The sequence below is a fragment of the Heteronotia binoei genome, chromosome 10, assembly GCF_032191835.1.
Source record: "Heteronotia binoei isolate CCM8104 ecotype False Entrance Well chromosome 10, APGP_CSIRO_Hbin_v1, whole genome shotgun sequence".
NCBI lineage: Eukaryota > Metazoa > Chordata > Lepidosauria > Squamata > Gekkonidae > Heteronotia > Heteronotia binoei.
Genome location: NC_083232.1, coordinates 102,639,952 through 102,656,837, shown reverse-complemented (window position 1 = coordinate 102,656,837; position 16,886 = coordinate 102,639,952). Strand labels below are relative to the sequence as shown.

General features: G+C 49.7%; 1 protein-coding gene across 2 annotated transcripts in view; it reads left to right on the top strand.

Annotated features, from left to right (window-relative positions):
- Positions 1–16,886, top strand: part of EPHA5 (EPH receptor A5) — a 361,969-nt gene that overhangs the window by 206,644 nt on the left and 138,439 nt on the right. For both annotated transcript variants that reach the window (XM_060247843.1, XM_060247844.1), the window contains exon 5: positions 9,427–9,762. In XM_060247843.1, coding sequence (XP_060103826.1) covers positions 9,427–9,762 — 336 coding nt within the window. The remainder of the gene's footprint in view (positions 1–9,426; positions 9,763–16,886) is intronic.

Genomic DNA, 16,886 nt, shown 5'->3' with positions numbered 1-16,886 from the left:
TAGTATTCCAATGTATTTCTCTTTTAGGATAGTGTATCAGAATAATGCTTTTGTATTGACATAAACAAGGGAGATGGGCTGTTTATCTCATTACATATACTAAACCCATCTTCCACTATATCTTAATGCATTTTTTTCTAATGGCAATCTGGAATGATGTATATATTTATGTTACATGTTAAAAGGTAAATTAGTTGGGCACGAAAACCTTCTGAGAAAGAAATGCCTTCATCTTCTTCGTGGTCTCTGTGCCTCACACTCATGGGATAGTGCGCCTGCGCCGATCCCCGAATCGGTATCTGAAAAAGCCCGGGATTTTTCCGCGCTCGGCGCCAATGAGCATGCGCAAGCGACCCACTGCGCATGCCCACCAGCGCCTGCGCGGCAATCCCGCCAGTTCCTTTCTGACCGCTGCGCTGAGAGGTTTACCTTTCCGTTTCCCCGGTCGGTGAGAAGTTTTTTGGCTTCGCCTTTTCTTCTCGTTCTAGCCCGTTTACCGTTGTTGTTTAGTAGTTAGTTGTAGTTCATAGTTGTTAGTTAGTTAGTTTAAAAAAAAAAAAAAAAAGCGTTTTGTGTTCGCCCGCCGGACGGCCCTTCGGGGCGCTTCGCCCGCGCTTTTCCCCCACTCCTCTTTTTCTCTCTCAGATTGTTCTGGGGAGTTTTTTTGCGGCTACTTTCTATGGAAAGTCGCTGGGGGTTTTTCAAACGCTGTCGTGCGTGTGGGAAGAAGATCGCCCCTCCAGACGGTCATTCCCTGTGTCTACTGTGCCTGGGAGAGGCCCACCGAGTAGACTCGTGCCCGCATTGTCTCCGCTTTTCGAAGCAGACGAGGAAGAACCGGGCGGCTCGATTATCTGCGGCACTGATCGAATCGGCGCTTACACCCCATCGACCGATGGAGGTATCGGCACCGAAGTCGTCCGAAACCCCGGCCCTGGAGCTCGCATCGGTCGATGCGGCTCCGATACGGACTTTGGACTCGCCGGAAGAGCGTGGCTCCACGAAACGTTCCCTTGAGGGCTCGGTGGATACGCCCGCTAAAAAGCGCCAGGAGGACTCGGGGACCCGACCTCCGAAAAAGGCGAAGTCGAAGGAGAAGCGAAAGCGACCCCGCACTCCTTCCCCATCGGGCGGTGCGTCGACATCGACGTCGACAAAACCTCCGAAAAAACCTCGGACGCCTCCGCGCCGTAGCCCAGCTGACCAGCAGCGCCTGTCGGCGTCGGAACAAGAGCCGGAAATCGACTTAACCCAACGGTCTTCGTCTTCGGGCTCCCGTCGTCGCTCCGAAAGCGAATCGGCCTCGGAGGTTGATGCGTCGGCACCGGTGATCGACCCACCATTCAAGCCCCGAGTCAGGCGAGACACATTCTATCCTCCTCAACGCTTCCCAATACCACCGTGGGAGCAACGCAGGTGGCAGCCTCCCTACTCCCGGTACGAGACCTGTCGTTGGTACCCGGACGACTACCACGATTGGGAGCAAGCATCCCAATTTTCATCGGTGTCGAGGATATCCCATCGGTCTCGGAAGGCCTCTGCGTCGGCGTCGGTTCCCCCGGATCGACAGTTGGTTCCGGTAGATGTGGATCGAAGACCACCGATCCTTCCACCGCGAGAATCGACCCCGATGCTCTCGGAGCACTCCACACACAAGGACTCCTCGTCGTCGGAGTCGGAGAGTGAAGTTCAGGGATTGGAGCCTTCACCGGGTTCCCAGACGGCCGAGGATCTCCCAATCTCGCCGTCGGAGGATCTGAAGTCCTATGGGGACCTTGTGAAGCGGATTGCCGCCACCCTCAAGCTGCCTGTGACGCAACCGGAGCCAGTAGTGGACGACAATGTGTTCGATATAATGCAAAGGAACACATCCACTGCGGTTGCCCTGCCAGTGACCAAGGTGATCCTCCAGGTGGTCAAAGAGCCTTGGGCGCGACCCTCCTCGACGCCAGTCTCATCGAAACGGCTGGACCATATGTATAGGGTCCAAGAGACTGGGGCTGAGTTCTTGTTCACCCATCCGCGCCCGAACTCGGTGGTCGTCTCCTCCTCTTCGAAGGCAAGGAAGGTCCACTCCTCCCCACCGGACAAAGAAGGGAGGAAGATTGATGGAATGGGCCGCAAGGTCTACTCCGCGGGGGCACTCCGCATAAAGGTGTCTAACTATGCCGCCTGCATGGCTAGATATCAGTATGCCGTGTGGGAACAACTTTCCCCCTTCCTTTCCTCGTTAACTGAGGAAAAGAGGGCTGCTGCAACCAGGCTACAAAAAGAAGGTCTCGCTGTGGCCAGACAACAACTGGCCGCAGCAAAACATATGGTTGAAGCCTCGGCCAAACAGATTACGTCTGCAGTCTGTATCCGACGGCACTCCTGGCTCAGGTCTACCACGCTCCACCAGGACACTAAGACCTTCATCGAAGATCTGCCGTTTGAGGGTGACGGGCTCTTCAGCACCACAACTGACTCGGCGCTGCAAGAGTTCGACAAGAGTGTCAAAACCTCTAAGAACTTGGGTGTCCAATCTGCTCCTAAGGCTTCCAAATCCAAGCAATGGTCCAAACCCTGGACCAAGAAGCCTTATCAGAAGTTCTCTCCGGAGCAATGGCGTCCTCGCCCTGCCCAGTCCGAGCGATCACCTTACTCGGGTAACGGCAGGAACCGTTATGGATCACAACCGCCCAGCAAGTCGAAGGGGGTTCGCTCCCAGAAGCAGGGGGTTTGACTTCTTCCAAGCACGCGTCGTCGTCCCCGTTGGGAATTCATCCATCCGCCTACGCCCTTTCCTGCCTGCCTGGGAGTTGATCTCCACAGACAGGTGGGCTCTGTCCATCATAGAAGAGGGCTACAAAATAGAGTTTGTTCAGACCCCAAACCAGTCCGTGGTAGTCACCACTCCCCCTTCCCCACCTCTGCTGGCGGAGGTGAACAACCTCCTACAGAAACAAGCCATAGAGGTAGTTCCACCGGAGGCCAGGATGGGAGGTTTCTACTCCCGGTACTTTCTGGTTCCCAAAAGGGACGGGGGCCTAAGGCCTATCATGGACCTTCGGAGTCTGAACAAATTTATTCTGTACCAGAAGTTCAGAATGGCTACGCTGCAAACAATCCTGCCCCTCATCAATCAGGGAGACTGGATGGCGACCCTGGACCTCAAGGATGCTTATTTTCATGTCAGCATCCATCCCGCGTTCAGGCGTTTCCTACGGTTTGCAGTGGGTGCTCGTCACTTCCAATTCAGGGCCCTGCCGTTTGGACTGTCTACTGCTCCTCGGGTGTTCACGAAGCTGATGAGTGTGGTGGCTGCCCATCTTCGTCTGCAGGGAGTCGTTGTCTTCCCATACATCGACGACTGGCTTCTTGTGGCGAAGTCGAGGGAGAGTCTAACAACCCACATCGCTACCACTCTGCGTCTTCTTGGCACCCTGGGGCTGCAAGTCAACCTGGAGAAATCCCATCTCACTCCCTCAAAGACAGTTCAATTCATAGGGGCTCTGTTGGACACTCAACAACATCGAGCATTCCTCCCTTCGCAGAGAGCGAAGGACATCATCAATCTGGTGCAGCTACTTCAAAGGCGGCGGTGGGGCACGGCTCAGCAGCTCCAGCGGATGCTGGGGTTGATGGCCGCGACGACAAGCGTGCTACGTTTCGCAAGACTGCACATGAGAGGCCTACAGATTTGGTTCTTGCGCCACTTTCGGCCTCTCAGAGACTCACCTCGAAAGAGGTTCACCATTCCACCCGGGACTCTCCGCTCCCTGCAATGGTGGGGAACAGAGAGCAACATCCGTCAAGGGGCCCCTTTTCATCTGCCGACCCCTACAGTAACCATCGCTACCGATGCCTCCATGTGGGGGTGGGGAGCCCACCTGGAGGAGCTGTGTGTGGGAGGCAAGTGGCCACCGAAACTGAGCCGGTGCCATATAAACTACCTAGAACTGCTAGCAGTTCACTTTGCCCTTCGATCGTTCCGTCCACTGCTGGTGGGACAGACTGTGGCATTGCTTACGGACAATACCACTGCCCTGTGCTATATAAACAGACAGGGGGGGACAGTGTCTCGCAGGCTATGCTCACTGGCGATGGATCTCTGGGAGGAGTGTCTCCAGTGGGACATTTTTGTAAAAGCTACACATCTGCCGGGGGTCCTCAACATACAGGCGGACTCTCTCAGCAGGGGTGGAGCCTCCCCACACGAATGGGAACTGCAATGGAGGTTCCTAGAGCCGGTGTTCCAACTCTGGGGCTACCCACAGCTGGATGCTTTCGCCACAGCGCAGAACAAGAAGTGCCCATTGTTCTGTGCCAGGGGAGGTGCGGATCCGGCTTCCTTGGGAGATGGACTTCTACTTCGGTGGGAGGGCTGGTTCCTGTACATGTTCCCGCCCTTACCTTTGCTAACGAGGGTGGTCCACAAGTTAGTGCAGGAGAAGCCACGTTGCATTCTGGTGACCCCGTGGTGGCCCCGTCAGGGCTGGTTCTCGATTCTGCTCCAGCAGTCGAGGGGGACCTTTTACCAGTTCCCGGCAGAACCGGACCTGTTGTCGGCCCAGGGAGGGCACGTGCTCCATCACAACGTGCCGCACCTGAAGCTGACAGCGTGGTTCATCGACCACTAGACTTCTCCACCAGGGTTCAACAAGTGCTCCAGAGTAGCAGGAAACCTTCCACCCGTGCCTCTTACGAGAGGAAGTGGAAAAAGTTCAGTGACTTTGTGGTTGACTCTCCAATGTCACCTGACACTGTTGGGCTGCCCACAGTTTTTGAGTTTCTTTTGTCCTTGGTGGATGAGGGGCTGGTATTCTCATCCATTAAGGTCTATTTAGCAGCTATTTCTGCTTTTCATGATTCAGTTGAGGGTTACTCTGTCTTTGCTCACCCGCAGTCCAAGAGATTTATGAAGGGATTGTTCCGCCTTCATCCCCCGTCTAGATCCCCTCCACAGCTGTGGGATTTGACTTTGGTCCTGGACAAGTTGACTCGTCGCCCCTTTGAGCCTATGGCGACATGTTCCCTGCAACTTTTGTCTTGGAAGACTGCATTTTTAGTTGCCATCACTTCGGCACGTCGTGCAGGGGAGCTCACAGCGATGCGGTGTGACTACCCATACCTTGCCTTTAAAGAGGCTGGGGTCTCTCTGGCCCCAGACATTACTTTTCTCCCGAAAGTGGTTTCCCAGTTTCACCTTAACTTAGAGGTTTGGTTGCCCACCTTTTACCCTAGCCCTTCCTCGGATGAGGAACGCAGACTGCACGCGTTAGATGTTAAGCGTGCCCTCCTGTTTTATCTAAACCGTTCACGGGGTTTTCGTACGGACAATCAACTTTTTGTTTCCTACTCTGCCCCAAAGTTAGGGTCCAAAATTTCTTCTCAGAGACTGTCCAAATGGCTCACTGAGACGATCAGACTTTGTTATTTGTTGGCTAAGAAGCCTCTACCTGGACCTGTTCGTGGACACTCCACAAGGGCGATGGCCACGTCGGTGGCATTCCTGAAGGGTGTGTCCCTTTCCGATGTCTGCAAGGCGGCTACCTGGTCTTCTCCGCATGCCTTCATGAAGCACTACGCGCTGGACGTGCATGCTCAGCAGAGGACTCGGTTGGGAGCTGCGGTGTTGCAAGCTGTTTCTTCAGGCTGACCGTCTTCCCGCCTCCAGGTATGCTTTGCTTGCTAATCTCCCATGAGTGTGAGGCACAGAGACCACGAAGAAGATAGACAGGTTGCTTACCTGTAACTGTAGATCTTCGAGTGGTCATCTGTGCATTCACACTACCCGCCCTCCTTCCCCGCTGCTGACGGTCTCTCTTCAGTAAAGGGGCTTTCAGCGGTCAGGGAGGAACTGGCGGGATTGCCGCGCGGGCGCTGGTGGGCATGCGCAGTGGGTCGCTTGCGCATGCTCATTGGCGCCGAGCGCGGAAAAATCCCGGGCTTTTTCAGATACCGATTCGGGGATCGGCGCAGGCGCACTATCCCATGAGTGTGAATGCACAGATGACCACTCGAAGATCTACAGTTACAGGTAAGCAACCTGTCTTTTTTGACCCAGGTTTATTAGCAATAGAATAATTAACAGGCATTCTCACATTCTGACATGTTACTGTTTTATGGTTTCCCACGCTAATGCAACCCAGATCAAAGGTTTTCTGAATTTGTTAATTTTACTATTCTGCTATTGGATTTTAACTTTGTACCACTTGGCATTCCAAACCCCACCAGCTATATGTGGTTCTGCTTACCATACCTCATTCCTTGTCTGAAGAAGTGTGCATGCACACGAAAGCTTACGTTCTGAATAAAACTAAGTTGGTCTTGAAGGTGCAATTCACCCCTGTTTTGTTCTTCTACTTCAGACCAACACGCCTGCCTACTTGGATATACGTAACCACCAGGGAAAGGCCTGGCTATCTAGTTTTGGGGGGTTTCATTGGGACATAAGCTTTTAACAAGAATTTTGTCTGCCTTTAATGAAAGAAATTACCAAAGGGTACAGTTAGAAGGAGCCCCTTGGCTCAAAGTGATAAGCTGGAGTACTGCAGTCCGAGCTCTCTGCTCACGACCTGAGTTCGATCCCGGAGGAAGCTGGGATCAGGTAGCCAGCTCAAGGTTGACTCAGCCTTCCATGCTTTCGAGGTCAGTAAAATGAGTACCCAACTTGCTGGGGGGGGGGAGTGTAGATGACTGGGGAAGGCAATGGCAAACCACCCCGCAAAAAGTCTGCTGTGCAAACGTTGTGATGCAACGTCACCCCAGAGTCGGAAATGACTGGTGCTTGCACAGGGGACTACCTTGACCTTTACAGTTTGACTTAACCTAACTGCTGAAACTCTGGATTGCAGAATTGTAAACCGGCTGTCTCAGCAGTCCCCGCAGAAGAGGCAGCAGAGCAGAGCAACAGGCAACCGAAGGAGCACGGTGCTCTTGGAAGAGCGGCCCCTTTCAGCAAGTTTGGTTTCCTCAGATGGGGATCTGAAAAAGAGGACATGAGGGAGAAAAGCTTTGGGATTTTTCTATCTTGAGTTCCTTCACCCCCCATTTAGCTCCTGATATCTGCTAAACCAATCCCAGCATTCCAATGCAGCTTAGATTTTTAGCAACTTGCTGAAAGGCTCTTCTGTGTGGATTTTGGCAAAATTTTGCATATGGTCATCTAAATATTTCATGAAAACATGCAAATCCTTCATACGCTTCCCCTCCCCACAGAGTTCTCTCACTGTTGGGTCAGGTCAATCCCAACCAAAATGGTGATTGTTTCAAAATCACCTTTGAATCTGACTCCACATGTGCCTAATGTCTGTGTGGCCTGTCTCCTGACAGAAGTCGTATTGGAGCCAATCTCCTGTGACAGTCGCTCCTTTGTGTAGCCACAATTCCCTAAAAGAGGTCCCTCTTAATGCTAGGCTACTAGCATTAATGAATACATAGCACAGGTGTGTATAGATGTTCAGCCATAGATATGTATATTGTAACATAACTGCTTGGTTATATACAAGTGAATGGCACAGAAATATGATGTATGAAAGGTTTTCAAGAGGGACGGGGTGTATGTGTGTGCGCACATGTGCATGTGTTCCTTGTTGTTCTGACTCATGCTTCAGAAGATGTAACAGCATCATTCAGCTCCAGATGCCTGGAAAAAAAACACCTTATCAAATTTCCCTGTTGTTGTAGTTTTTTGCTACCCTAACTCCTAGCTTATATAGAAGACTTGATGATTAAAGCAATCTAATAACTGATGTTATTTGATTACTTTAATCCCCAGGCCTTCTACTACTAAAAATCAGTATGTTTTATTCCACATTTTCAAACTGAATGTCCTTTGAATCAAATCAAGATCAAAACCAAGCCTGAGCTCTCCCTAGAAGCTGAAATGACCTAACTGAGGCTGTCATACTTTGGTCTCCTGATGAGAAGCCCGGAGGCATCAGGGAAGACAATCACACCAGGAGAAGTGGGAGGCAGCAGGAAAGAGGAGGCCCCCACCTGCGGAAGAGTTGAAGATCCCTCTTGCAGGATAGGCTTAGCTGGGGGAACCAAGTGGGTCAAGAAGAAGAAGAATTGCAGATTTATACCCCGCCCTTCTCTCTGAATCAGAGACTCAGAGCGGCTCACAATCTCCTATATCTTCTCCCCCCACAACAGACACCCTGTGAGGTGGGTGGGGCTGGAGAGGGCTCTCACAGCAGCTGCTCTTTCAAGGGCAACCTCTGCCAGAGCTATGGCTGACCCAAGGCCATTCCAGCAGATGCAAGTGGAGGAGTGGGGAATCAGACCCAGTTCTCCCAGCTAGGAGTCCACGTACTTAACCACTACACCAAACTGGCTCTTAACCAAGCCGCGCACTTAATCACTACACCCAAACAGGTGGGGGTGGGGGTATGGATGTGGTCTGTGGCCACCTGCCATCAAAAGCCATTAAGGAAGCATCGCCCAGCCCTCATTGCTGGACTTCAGCTGCTGAGTGTATGAAAAGATAAGGAAAAAGACCCCTCTGATTTTGCATGGAGCAGCAGTGTGCCTGCTGCGAGTGTATATGTGCCAAGGTCGAGCCTTGTTCTGTGCTGCTAGCCAGTTTCCCACTTGGTGTCTGTAGCTGTAAATTAACTGGAAATTATATTCAGTATTGTCCAGGTGTGGGGATTTATGTTTATGCCATTTCCAATAAACATGGAGGAGAGAAGGATGGAACTTCCTGTGTGTGACTCGGGAGCTGCCGAGAGCCCTTGGGGGGTGGGGGGGTGTCTGTAAATGGCTGCTCTTCTAAGCTCTCGGAAATGAGGGAACTCTTAATGGATCACACCCAGTTCCAGCTGGTGAGAAAGAATTGCTGAGCTCGGTTGGCATTGGACTGAACCAGCAAAAGTGTCCGCTCAGGCTCTCTTCACTCAGGTTGTGTTCAGAGATGCTGATTAGAAGGCTGTGCTGTATAGGGCTGCCAAGTGGCTGGAGATCTCCAGGGATCACAACTGATCTCCAGGTGACAGAGATCAATTCCACTGGACAAAATGTCTCCTTTGGGAGGTGGACTCATGGCATTGTACCCCACTGAAATCCTTCCGCTCCCCAGGCCCCACCCCCCAGGTCTCCAGGTATTTCCCAACATGGAGCTGGCGACTGCAGTACTAGAGAAGATGGCGATTTTCAGGGGTTGAGGAGATAGTGGAGCAGGTTGGATGGTTTTACAGTCCCAGATTCATGAATAAGAATTTCTTTTCGTTGTCCTCTTGGAGTTCCTCAGCGTCCATCTTGAGCAGATATGGATCCTGGAGCTTGTCTGTGAGGGGTGGGGTGGGGGGTCCAGCTGTTGGGACATGATGTGCTTCTTCGTCAGGAGTGTGAGGTTGTGGGCAGGCCTTTGAACCTGATGCCCTGAGGTTTGAACCTGATGTTTACCCTGTGTTTCTCTCGCTTTGCTTTACACGCCAGGACCGCCCTCTGCTCCTCGGAGTGCCATCTCCAATGTTAACGAGACTAGTGTCTTTCTGGAATGGATTCCTCCTGCTGATACTGGTGGAAGGAAAGACGTGTCTTATTATATTGCATGCAAGAAGTGCAGCTGGCACTCCGGGCAATGCGAGGCGTGCGGCGGGCATGTCAGGTACCTCCCACACCAGAGCGGCCTGAGAAACACCTCGGTCATGATGGCGGACCTGCTCGCTCACACAAACTATACCTTTGAGATTGAGGCCCTGAACGGCGTGTCCAGCCAGAGTCCAGCAGCGCGGCAGTTTGTGTCTGTCAATGTAACCACAAACCAGGCAGGTAAGTGTGCCGTTCCAGAGGGGGTCGCGAGTTTCCCGGGGGAGTGTTTGGCCACGACGGCTCTTGAGGAGTGGAGCTCCCAGGGCTGCAAGTGTTGAGTGCTGCTCGAAAGCACATCACGAGGCGGGGCTGTCCGTTGTGTTCGTTTTCTTTTTTTTCAAGCGCATAAATTACAAAGCTTCACTGTAAGTAATGTTTCCTCTCAGGAGCCTATTTAATAGCCCGCAGAATTGCTCCTATGGAATATTTCCTTTTCTGATCAGTCATAAAATAACTAAAACGAAAGAAACAGTTGCTATCCCTTGTTAGGATGAAGAGTGATTAACTCAAGGCATGAATAAATTGTCCCCCCCCCACCCCCTCCACACAACGTAGCTGGGTGTTTTGAACAGATCCTTTGAAAAAGGAAACAGAAGGTATTGAAGGGACATGTGGAGTTGGTTTTAGTACCCAGTTACTCACGGGGTAGGCTTATGTAGCCCTCAGGGTCTTAACAGAATGCTAAGCATGTTACAGTTCTTTCTTCTTCTTCTTCTTCTTCTTCTTCTTCTTCTTCTTCTTCTTCTTCTTCTTCTTCTTCTTCTTCTTCTTCTTCTTCTTCTTCTTCTTCTTCTTCTTCTTCTTCTTCTTCTTCTTCTTCTTCTTCCTGGCTGAAAATGTGATGGCAGAGAAACCACTCATGGCTTGGAATTGAGGCAGCAGATTAAAAGCAACCCGGATTAAGTATTCTTGTGCCTGTCATGATTTTAATCCTACATCATGACATTATTTTGAAGGGCTGCCTTCACGTTGGAGAGTAAGAAAATTCCACTTCACATCAACATTGAGGATGTAGTGCTTGTGACCACTGAACAGTTCAGGGATTTGAGTTGCTGCTGCATGTGGGTTTAGTTTCATGTGAAGGAAATGTGGCCACTTTGCAGAAAAGGAAACCCTACGAAGAGCTTCTTTGCGGATAGGCTAGCCCTCGCCCCATAGGTTCACCCAGCCACTTACGAAGAAGCCCCCCAGCGCCTGCCGTGTCCGTCTGTGTGCCCCCACAGCTGCTCCAGTCAGGCACCCCTAGAGATCCCCCCTCAGCCAGAAGAAAGATGGGATCCCTCCCTCCATTCACTCCTCTGATCACTGCGGGAGAAGAAGGGCAGAGATTCCCAGGTGCCCCTGCATTCTGGTGGCCTTGGGGAGAGCTCTACTTGCTTATTTGGACTTTCAGCTTTAATTTTAAATCTTTTTTCTACTCACGAAAATACAAGCCAGTGAGTATAAAGGCACCGTTGTAATTTGTCACTTTTTAAAAATGCATACACCCATGCTTTTGTTTATATAAATATTATTCAGTTAGGAATTGTAACGTTTTGGTCGATGCAGTTAGGACGTTGCTGTTGTTGGGCATAAGGCTGTAGCATCTGGGTCAGGGAGGTCTGGATTTGGATCTTGCTGCTACTATCAACAGACTGGGTGGGCCTCAGCAGAAGGGGCTCTCTCAGCCCCAGGAGCATCATTATAGCAGGGTTAAGAATAGTGGCGCATTCCTGTGTTGTTGACCCGATTGCAGTCAGATTCTGTGCTGCCTTTCCACCCTGATAGGGGCCCATTGCGCGAACACATCTTATTGCAGACCTTCAGAGCTGTAAGCCCTTAGTCTTGACTTTGGATTCTGTGGCCGCCTGATGCACCATCCTTTTTTCCTCCAGTGTTTGATCTGCAGCTACAGTTAAAAAAAGAACTTTTCTAAATCGAGGTGGAATGTCACCGCGGGGGTGGTATCCAAAGGGTTTTTTTTAATATTTATGCAATTGCCCTATTGCAGCGGGGCAGTAGCATCTAGCAAGTGCCTTCTTTTTAAATCCTCGTGGTTCAGGTTTTGCACATGTGGTTTAGCATTAGTTTGTTGAGTGAGAGAAAAGCAACCCAGACAAAGGGGAGGGGGAACCTGATGTTGAAAATGACCAGACTTTTTTTTTAACTGACAATCAGTGGTGGAGCCCCCTTTTCCATATTGTGGAGCACTAGGGGATTCTCTGCTATGTTATCGGCCACTGTGAAAAATGGGAAAGATTCACATGATCTCATAATATGGGGGAACATGCTGAGTGTACAGAATGCATGGGAGAACCACTGACAGTGGCATTGCAAATTGCAATTGGTGGCAACGTGTGCAAAGTCAGCCGCAACTCCACCATGCTTTGCAGAGGGCTGCAGTTTGTATGGGGGAAGAATCCTCTGGCAGAAGCTCTGGAGAGCTTTTTGAGTCTTGTGCTGCTAAACTGGAAAGAAAAAGTAAGACTGGCGAGAGAACGCAGGGAAGCTTCTACCCAGAATGAAACCTTGTCGGTCTTACAAGGTGCTGCTGGACTTGAACGTTGTCCTCACAGTTGTGGAGTGAGAGTGAAGGGGGTGATGCTTAACCACACGTGAGGAAGTCTCTGGTCCAAAGCATTCCCCAGCCTAGGGCAGACACAAAAGTCCGATTAAATGTTGGACGTAAGAAATGCCATTTCTGTTTCTGGAGATTCCAAACCATCTGCCACAGTTCTGGTCTGGCAGCTGCGTTGGTGCTGACAGGGATTTTGCTAGCCTGCACCCCAGATGGAATGCTGCCTTTTTGCCTTACTTTGTTGGGCTCAGAAAGAAACAAGCCTCGTGAATTTCAGCATTCACAAGAATGCTCATGTGTCAGGATCCTGGCTGCATCAGATGTTCATCATACACAATATATTTTTTGGTAACTGATTTGTTTTGAGGTTCAGCCAAGATTGTTTCCTCAAAACTTTGCCACTTTCTCAAGTCATTTCCTCTCTGTCCTTCGTGTAAAGAGCAGCATCCGTGTGTCTGGCCTTTCACACACTTTCCTTTCTGACTACTTTGTGTGCCAAAAGCCTGGGAGCCCCCAAGTTCTAGAGCCTGTGGCTCATCGCACAGGGTGAAGAGCAGTCCTCTTAGCTCAGAGGTGAAATGGCGCAGGGAGTGCAGGTGGAGAAGAATCTTGGCGAACAAAAAGTGGAGCAGTTTAGTAATGAGCTTATTATTTCTTGTTCAGTATATAATCAAATGCAACAATTTTATTTGTATGATCGAATTCAAGATGAGAAGGTGTTTCTGCACGGCTAGTTGTAGTCCAGCTACAACTAGGAAGTACATGTCCTTTTGTGATTTACCTAAACTTGCAGAAACTCCAATTGTCAGGAAACACATTACCTTTTATGGCTATCCAGACCAAAGGGCCTTCTAAACTGCCACATTGTTCCACCATGTGATCCCAGCCAGTTTGCCCTCTTAATCAACAAGCTGCATGTCTTTCAGCCCACTGTACCTGATCCCCTCGTCTGAAGTGTGCTTTTAGCACACGGAAGCTGACGTTCTGAATAAAACTTAGTTGGTCTTAAAGGTGCAACTTGACTCCTGCTTTGTTCAGCTGCTTCAGACCAAGATGGCTGCCCGCTTGCATCTCTAGGAAAACAATGTTCTAGGTGTTCCAAATATGAGGCCAAACAATCCCAAAGGGAAGGTAGGGACATCTTATCAGGCAGAGGAGGTAAATAAATATTAGCAATGATAAAAGCAACATCTTGAAAGCCATCCTGTACTTAAGGCTGAAGAGTTTTGTGCTGGCACAATGATCCTGGAACTAAACTCTCCAAGAGGCACTTGGTGGGCACCTAAAGGAAGGGCAAAGCCCACCAAAAACAGAGAAGAAGCAGGAGGCAATGGCAATACAATGCTGCTAGAGATTCCTATTTTTCATTGTGTTTTAGCACAGATAACTTCTTATAGTAAGACAGAGGAGATCAAAACAAGTTAGAGAGAATTCCACAATGCCTGCAGGAGAGCTCTCCTCTCTAGGTACCCTTTGTGTGTGAAGTGCCATCATGTAGCGTCAACTTATAATGACCCCTTGGGATTTCCCAGGCAAGAGGCCTTCAGAGGTGGTTTGCCATGGCCTGCCTTTGCATAGCAACCCTGAAGAAGAAGAATTGCAGATTTATACCCTGCCCTTCTCCCTGAATCAGAGACTCAGAGCGGCTCACAATCTCCTATATCTTTTCCCCCCACAACAGACATCCTGTGAGGCGGGTGGGGCTGAGAGGGCTCTCACAGCAGCTGCCCTTTCAAGGACAACTCCTACGAGAGCTCTGGCTGCCCCAAGGCCATTCCAGCAGGTACAGGTGGAGGAGTGGGGAATCAAACCCGGTTCTCCCAGATAAGAGTCCACACACTTAACCACTGCACCAAACTGGCTGCCCAGTTTAGCTTTAGCTTAGCTTCAGAGATGTGTCGAGATGAGGCTAGCCTGGGCCATCCAGGGCAGAGCAGGTGCAGCCTACTATTCAGGTTTTATTTTATTATGTATTGTGTTAGAATGCAAACAAAAAGGTGATGGGGGAAATAAACAAGCACGGAGTACAGAGACCACTTTTCATTCTGTCTGATGGCTTAGGCATCCGAAGGTGTTTTTTTTTTTTAAACCAACCAGTCCCACGGTGGTGTGTTTCTGAAAGTTGTGGGGAGGGGTCAGACTTGGGACATGTTACACTGTTCTTTGAATCTGGACTATCAAATATACTCAGAAAATACACCCATCCACATAGTCTGCACGTTCTGCAACCCACTAAGGGTGTCACAGCGTGTTGGTTCCTTCCTAAGTAAACAAAAAAATAAAATTGCAATTTCCACACCTGTCTGCACACCTGTTTGCACACTGCCTATCGCTTATGTGATTTCTTGCTCCAGGAGCAGAATTTAAAACCTGGGCAGGGGAGGAATTGCCACCTGACTCTGCCTAGAATGTTTAAGAATAATCAGAAATAAGATATCAGAAGAAATCACTTGCCATATTGACACCCTTTTTTTTTCGTGTCAGATCCTCATCATGGACCATCTGATGCTTCCGTTACAAGTTCATTCCCCAGTCCAGATGGTGGGATGTCTGTTCCCAATGAATTATGGATTAATGAATACTTTATGCTTTTATTTATAACTCCCCTGTTGGTAATTGGCTTTCCTTAGTTGGTTACTAAGCTTTCAACAATCCTTGAGATGTCCAAAAACACACAATATGTGTAAGCAGTATGTTTAAAGCTTGAAGTGCAGAAAAAAATTGCAAAAAATTGTTATGTTAGATTTAGCACCCTTTTAAAGCAATCTGGCACATTTCATGCCATTTTAGCTTTGCAGTTCGGCATGCGTAAAGGGCTCAAAATGGACACTGTTTTGCTGCAGCAAGCCCTACTCACTTTACAGGGTTTCCTTTTGGTTGAATCAGGGCCCATCTGCCGAGAACACAGGAGCTGGGTAAGTGGAACACCAGATCTAACCTTTAAAAGAAGCCACCAAGAAGGAGGGAGGTTATGGTGCTGGGGAACTAACTTCTGAATGGTGTCTGAATCTTCCTTTTCACCATTTCCACAGCTGTGCTGCTTGTAGCCCCATTCCAGGGGAAAGGCACTGCAGGGGTGCTATCTTTCCCCCTATTGGGACAACAAGCAGCAGTTGAGGGATGCTGGGAGGGGAAAGAGACCCCTCCACCCCTACCCTGGCTAATTTTCTAGAGTTCCTGACTCGCGTTGTGTGTCATTTGGCCCACATTTTTACCTGTCAAGGTATACTGCGACAGTGAATGAAAGGCATGTGCTACAGATTAGCACTCCCACCTCCAAGAAGAATCCCCAGAGGTTATCCCAAGCAATGTTCCCTCTAAGCTGTGGAGTCTTGTGAGCAAAAGTCCTCCTTTGTGAGCTACTGGCATTCAAGTTGTGAGCTACTGCATAAGTTAGTTTGCTCTGGGGCCATTTTTCCTGAGCGAAAACAAAAATGTGTGAGCTGGAGACTAAAAACAGTGAGTTAGCTCACACTAATTCAGCTTAGAGGGAACACTGATCCCAAGCTCCTTTGATTTGCCCGGCTTGTGGCCAGCCTCACTTGGCATGCAGCCCCCTGACTACTGGTTGGGCAGGAGGGCAAGAAGCCGGAGTGCCCCGACCTCCTCACTTGGCTAAGGACCTTTCCTTTCCCTGTTGTGGCCAAGAGACTTTACTAAATCCCTCATTTTTCTGAAACAGAACTAACCTTGTACAGCTCGGGCCCCTGAGCTCCTTTTCTACTAGTCCCTCTCTTTTTCTGTCTGCAGCCTCTGTCAGTACTTTCCCTAAATTAGGCTCTGAGGCAAAGCAAATCTGTGGCTGAGTGGGAGAGCCTCCGATTGGCACGCAGGGGGGCCCAAATTCAGTCCCTGGCAGCATCTCCAGTCCTGAGGACCAGGCAGGAGGGGATTATGGGAAAGACCTTTCTCCACCTGAGTCTCTCAAGAGGCACTGCCAGTATTGGGAGACAGTGCTGACCTTGAGGGTCTCCTTCAGGACAAGACATGCCTTCCCTTTTCACCACATTCCCTGGCCTTGTCCTGTGTCATAAGAGGGCTGTGGTCTCGCTGGGACATCAGGGGGAAGCTTGACCTAGGAATTCTTATTAAATTTGCTGATGAGACTAAGTTGGGAGGGGTTGCAAATACAGAAGAAGACAGAAACAGGATACAGGATGACGTTGACAGGCTGGAAAACTGGGCTAAAACCAATAAAATGAATTTTAATGGGGATAAATGTAAAGTTCTCCATTTAGGTAGGAAAAATCCAATGCATGGTTATAGGATGAGGGAGACTTGTCTTAGCGGTAGTATATGCGAAAAGGATCTAGGGGTCTTAGTGGATCATACGCTGAACATGAGTCAACAGTGTGATGCGGTGGCTAAAAAGGCAAATGCAATTTTGGGCTGTATCAACAGAAGTATAGTGTCCAGATTACGTGATGTGATCGTATCGCTTTACTCTGCTCTGGTAAGACCTCACCTGGAGTATTGTGTTCATTTTTGGGCACCACATTTTAAGAAGGATCTAGACAAGCTGGAACGGGTCCAGAGGAGGGTGACAAAGATGGTGAAGGGTCTGGAGACCAAGTCCTATGAGGAAAGGTTGATGGAGCTGGGCATGTTTAGCCTGGAGAGGAGGCGGCTGAAAGGTGATATGATCACCATCTTCAAGTACTTGAAGGACTGTCATATGGAGGATGGTGTGGAATTGTTTTCTGTGGCCAGAACCAATGGGTTGAAATTTAATCAGAAGAGTTTCCGG